This window comes from Suricata suricatta, chromosome 14 (genome assembly GCF_006229205.1).
Source record: "Suricata suricatta isolate VVHF042 chromosome 14, meerkat_22Aug2017_6uvM2_HiC, whole genome shotgun sequence".
In the NCBI taxonomy this organism is placed as follows: Eukaryota; Metazoa; Chordata; class Mammalia; order Carnivora; family Herpestidae; genus Suricata; species Suricata suricatta.
In genome coordinates, this window is record NC_043713.1 from 48,829,925 (window position 1) to 48,836,331 (window position 6,407).

Here is a 6,407-nt window from a genome sequence, read left to right on the forward strand (position 1 = left end):
ATTCTTTGAAAATGCCTAGTTAGGTGTTGTCTTCTGTATTCTTCACCCTCCATACTAGAGTGTATTATCATCTCACTCCTGACTTATTTCTGTAAAATCCTATATCCCCTCTCTCCTGTATAGGATAAAGCTGTATATAAAACTATATAAAATTGAATTATAGCTTTGTAAAAAACAAAAGAACACCATGTGTTTGAAATAGAGTAGAAGTAGAAAGAAGACAATACTAAGTGTATTTTTCCTTTTCCTATTTTCCAAATTTGGGGTATTAACCACATATGAAGGTAATATATATTTACCTTTCCCTCCAATTTGTTTCTTGCATTTTTAAACTGAGTATATTTCTTAAATTATAATTTTTTCTTCTTCTTCCCCCCCCTCCGCCCAGCAGTTAACCATGTGACCTAACGCCTTGTGGAATCACTTGGAATGCTACCTGATAAACCAGGCTTCTTTAACCATGCAGAGCAGACAGGCTGTTCCTTTGACACAAATATCACAGGCTTCAGGGTTAAGATTGCTGTTATTCTGTCCTTGCTTTGGCACAAAAGCACACTGAGGGTTTTTTTGTTTTTTAATTGCGGGTTTGCCTACAGGTAGATTAGATTAATTATTACTATGTAATGCAAGTACAATTAGGGAAAGGCTTACGTAGATATATTTTTTTAAAAAGGTTCTGCCTTTTTGAATTTCTAAGAAAACGCCTGTCAATCATGATAGAACAGAGTTTTCCTCATATGAGTGAGAGGAAGGGACTTTCACTTTCAAGTGGAATGGCCAATCACTATGAAGATCAGCTCATGGAAGGAGTAAAGAAAATATCTCAAAATGAGACAACTGAAATTCTTTTAAATGACTTCAGTCTTTGTGCTCTTGCAAGACTATACAAAACTATTTTTAGAAAACAGTGACATCACTTGACTTCAGTGCCCTCACTGTAGAATTTAAAAGCCTCACTTTTGATTGCCCATGGTGGACTTAAGGAGAATAAATATTTTACATTATGCTTTACAAAATACTGTATGTGTTTCAGCACGTTTATAGATTGGGGAATGGGAGATGGCGATAAAACATTTTTTTTTTACATTTAATCTATGCATTTTTGCCAAGCCATATTGAGTTATTTTACTACTAGAGACATTAGGAACTAACTGTACAAAAAAAAAAAACAAGTTTTAAAAGCATTTTGTGGGGTACATCATTTCTGTAATTGTATAATGTATTTCTTTGTGGTTTTAAGTGATAAAGACATTAAGTTAACAAACATATAAGAAATGTATGCACTGTTTGAAATGTAAATTATTCTTAGAACACTTTCAATGGGAGTTGCATTGCCCTTTTAGTGCCTTAATTTGAAAGAATGATTTTACTGCCATGACTAAATATAGAAATTTCAAAAGAACATATTTTCAAAAACGTGTGTCAGTGGGTTTCTTCATTGATAATTGGTTTAATTTAAAATTTAGAGGTTTGTTGGACTTTCATAAATTGAGTACAATCTCTGCATTAAACTACCTGCTATAATAATGAATGACTTTATAAAATTCTGCAAAATATGTAGGTTATATCAATATAAAATTATGACAATACATCTGTGATGTTTTCCAGTTAACATAGGAATTACCAGATAAATACTATTAAACTCTTGTCCTAAACAAGAGTTGATTTATATGGGCAGTATGATTTATTGTTTATATTTTTTAACCAAATACCTCCTCAGTAATTTATAATGGCTTTGCAGTAATGTGTATCAAATAAGAAGCACTGGAAAACTGATTTGTCTCTAGGATGATATGCATGTTTCAAGTGGTATTGAAAGCCGCACTGATGGATATGTAATAATAAACATATCTGTTATTAATATGCTAATGACTCTGTGCTCATTTAATGAGAAATAAAAGTAATTTATGGATGGATACCTTTAATAATGACTGGTGTTTTCTCATGGCTGAAATGAATAGAAACCGTATTATAAATTAGTCCCTGACTGTATACCAATGTTTGTTAAATTCCATGACTAGATTAAAGTGAATTTTTAAAAGAAAAATTGGTTTGGGCTCTAAAACAAGTTGTTTCAGTTGGCTAATGTCTGTTGGGAAACAGTTCTCTGTAAATCCCTTGCATTTCTCCACATCATGTGTGCAGTGGCTCGGACAGTCTTAGTTCTGGACTATCTTTACCAAGGATACTTGTATAGTAAACAGCCTTGGACAGTAACCTGTCTCTGTCAGTAGAAAGGCAGGTTGTTTACAGCCCAGTATAATAAAAGGTAATGTCTCCCTCCAGAGCAAAAGTTGGCAGATTTTCTTGTGCTCTTTATAAAAGATCAAATACCCTAAACGCCAGATTCTTCAACTGTAATGCAAACCCACTGCGTGCTCAGCATCCCCTTGGCCGCTCTGTGTTTTGGGGGGGACGCATAGGAGAACTGTCAGAATGTGAAGCTCATGCTGCTTGCTATATTGTTAGTAGACAGTTGTTTGGCTCTGTAAGGTCCAGTGAAGTACAGACAACAATTAATTCTAATTAGTTAAAGAAGGAGACCTGAGCATGGAACTCTTGAGAACTGACAGAGATAAGCCACAATGAAGAACCAGGTCAGCCAAGAGAGCTGCTTCTCTTCTCTAAGTTCAAAAACCCATTCAATCCCAAAGTATACCAACATGGAAAGAACCAGGAGAGTGCCATGATCAGAAAGGCACACAAATGCTGGTTCTTTACAGTATTTTGTTACGCCTGCTACAGTTCACACCAAGTTAGATACTTTACACAATTCTTGCCACTTACGAACCTTTTGTCTGGACACAGGAATCTGTCAACACTGCCTCAGAAAATCACTTTAATCATCTCACTTCTGCCTTCTGTGGATACATCTGCTTTTCCAAAACTAAACCACATCCAGAACTCTAGCTGCAAGGTAATCTGGGAAATGTACTTTCAGTTTTGTAGTTACTTTATTACAGGGAGACACACTAAGAGGTTCAGTACCAAGTCTGCCCATTCACCACACCTGCAAGCCTGAGCTGAGACCAGGGACTCTGGGCTAAAAAGAAAACAGCCACTGTCCTTATTCACAGGATGAGAACTATGGGTCACTTGTCATTATTTGAAGTTTCAGCTAAAAATAACCTGTCTACACTTCACTTAAAAATTTTTAAAAAATCTAAACGCAATAATCAAACCCCACTTGATAAAATATGTTCTCAGGGGCGCCTGGGTGGCTCAGTCAGTTAAGAGTCCGACTTCAGCTCAGGCCATCTCACAGTTCGTGAGTTTGAGCCCCACATCAGGCTCTGTGCTGACAGTGCAGTGCCTGGAGCTGGCTTCAGATTCTATATCTCCTTCTCTTTGCCCTTCCCCTGCTCCCACTCTGTCGCTCTCAAAAATAAACAAACATTAGAAAATTTTAAAAAAATATATGTTCTGTTTTTTCCCATATCACTAGAAATTCTGTAATACCCAAATTTAATAATCATGTAAGTCAGTGAGTTGGTTCTTACTGGGTTGCTAATTTGGGTTTCCGGTTTTTAATTTTCAATTTGTAATACTTCTACAATTCTTCCTATTAAAAAAGAAAGCACAACTACTAGCAGCCATTTGAATAAAGACCATGTTGTTTTTTAATTAGTTGATTGTGAATGGCATTATATACTATCTACTTTATAACTCTGGTATTTAATGAACATGTAATTCTGCCATCAAACTGGAAATGGATTGTGCATGTGTGTGAAGATAAAAGATTTCTGTTTTTTGCTTTTTTCCTCCATATGGATATCCAATTAGTCCTACAGTATTTATTGATGACTATCCTTCCCTGTATCATAAACCATGTTACAATCTATTTCTCTATCCTTGTAAATATCACAGTTTTAACTACTGTAGTTCTGTAAAAAAGATGATCCAACTTTATAGTTCTTCCAGATTGATGTGGGTATTCGTGGCCCCTTAACATTCCCATATAAGTTTTATTTTTTTTAATTTTTTTAATATTTATTATTTTAGAGCAAGCAGGGAAAGGACAGAGAAAATCTGAAGCAGGCTCTGTCAGCACAGAGCCCAACGCAGGGCTTGAACCCACAAGCAGTGAGATCACGACCTTAGTTCAAGTCAGATGCTCAAACAACTGAGCCACCCAGATGGCCCTCAAATATCTTATGCTTTTAATGTTCATTTTTTTAGCAAGATCTCTGCTCATTGCAATAAATTAAAGAAATGCAGAAGTGCATATGGTAAACAGTTGATGTCTGCCCATCTTAAACCTCACCCCATACCCCACCAATTCCTTAGTGAGTTATCTTCAGAATGTGTGTAACTTGGACTTTTGTGAAGTATGGAAAGACTAACAATTCTTCTTAACATATAGAAAACCTTGAAGTACACAAAAATTAAATATCCCCTCTTTTTCATCAAATGTTAATGAATTGTTGGAATAAACCAAGGAAAGATCTATACTCAAGCTATAAAGAACTGATGAAAGAAATTGAAGACACAAACAAATGAAAGGATATACCAACCTCATGGATTGGAAGGATTAATATTGTTAAAATATCCATACTGCCCAAAGCTATCTACAGGTTTAAGTCAATTCCTAACAAAATACCAATAGAATTTTTCACAGAAAAAGAACAAACAATACTAAAGTTTGTATAGAACCACAAAGACACCCCCCCCCCATAGCCAAGACAATTTTGGGAAAGAGCAAAACTGGAGATATCACAGTCCCAGATTTCAATATACCTACAAAGTTGTTTTAATGAAAACAATATGGTATTGACATAAACATCAACCATAGAACAATGGAACAGAATAGACAGCCCTGAAACGAAACCATGCTTATATGCTCAGTCTATGACAACAGAGGCAAGAACATGATGGAGAAAAGACAGTCTGTTCAACAAACAGGAAAACGACCAGTTTCTTACTATATACACACAAAATAAACTCGAAATGGATTAAAGATTTTAATGTGAAAGGTGAACCCTAAAAATCTTAGAAGGAAATGTAGGCAGTAGTGTTTTTTTTTTACACCAACCTTAGGAGTATATTTATGGATAAGTCTCCTCCGGCAAAGAAACAAAAATTAACTCTTGAGACTATACCAAAATAAGAAGCTTTTGCATAGCAAAGGAAACTTAATGAAAGGCAACCCACTGATTGAGAGAAGATATTTGCAGGTGATATATCTAATAAGGGGCTAATACCCAAAAATTATAAAGAACTACAACACAACCCAAAAACAATCTAGTTAAAAAATGGGTAGAGGACATGAACAGACATTTTCCCAAAGAAAACATACATACAGATGGCCAACGGGCACATGAAAAGATGCTCGACATCATTAATCATCAAGGAAATGCAAATCAAAAGTGCAATGAGACATCATGTTACAACTGTCAGAATGGCTAGAATCATAAAGACAAAAAAATAAGTGTTGGTCAGAATGTAGAGAAGAAAGAACATTTGTACACTGTTGGTGGGAATGTAAATTGATGCAGCTACTGTGAAAGACAGTATGGAAGTCCTAAAAGTAATTAAAAATAGAATTACCATATGATCGAATAATTTCACTACTGGGTATTTACCCATTATTAAAAAAAAAAAAAAAAAGGAAGAAGAGGAAAAGGAAGAAGAAGAAAAGTAGGAGGGGGGGGAGGAAAAGGAGAAACCCAAAAAGATCAAATTCACTCTGTTTATTGCAGCATTATTTACTATTTACTATAGCCAAGATGGAAGAAACCCAAGTATCCATCCATAGATGAATGGATAAAGAAGATTGGGGGGGGGGGGTGATGGAATATTGCCATTTGCAACAACACAGATGGACCTAGAGGGTTATGCTAAGTCAAATAAGTTAAAGATAAATACCATACTGGTTCACTTATATGTGGAATCTAAAAACAAAATTAAAAAAAAAAGTGGATGAGCGGATGGGTAAAATAGATAAAGGGGATTAAGGCACAAACTTTAAAAATAAAACCTTAAAAAAAAAAGACAAGTCATTACCTACAATTAAAAAAAGAATACTCAAGTACAATTAGAAATGAAAGGATACATTATAGCTAATACCCCAGATTTTAAAAAAATCAAGGATAATAATTTGCAACAAAGTGGATTATCTAGAAGAAATAGGTAAGTTCCTAGAGACAATGTAGTAAGACTGAATTAAGAACTAGTAACCTGGAAGAGACCAATAACAAATAAGAAGATTGAACTAGTAATAAGCACCTCCATCCCAAAAACTCCCAGTACCAAATGGCTTCACAGTTGAATTCTACCAGATATGTAAAGAATTAATATAAATCCATCATCTTAAACTGTTGGCTCCAAAACACTGAAGGGCGGGAAAGCTTCCAAACTTAGAAAGCCAGCAACCCTGATACCAAAGTCAAAGACACCACAGGAAAAGA

General features: G+C 35.1%; 1 protein-coding gene across 3 annotated transcripts in view; it reads left to right on the plus strand.

The window, feature by feature from the left end:
* The window catches only part of ROCK1 (Rho associated coiled-coil containing protein kinase 1), a 160,915-nt gene extending 158,990 nt beyond the window's left edge, over nucleotides 1-1,925 (plus strand). For 2 of the 3 annotated variants that reach the window (XM_029921780.1, XM_029921782.1), the window contains exon 33: nucleotides 389-1,925. In XM_029921780.1, the coding sequence (XP_029777640.1) occupies nucleotides 389-395 (7 nt within the window). In that variant the 3' untranslated portion in view covers nucleotides 396-1,925. The remainder of the gene's footprint in view (nucleotides 1-388) is intronic. The other variant, XM_029921781.1, reaches the window with a different exon arrangement.
* Nucleotides 1,926-6,407: the final 4,482 nt, after the last annotated feature.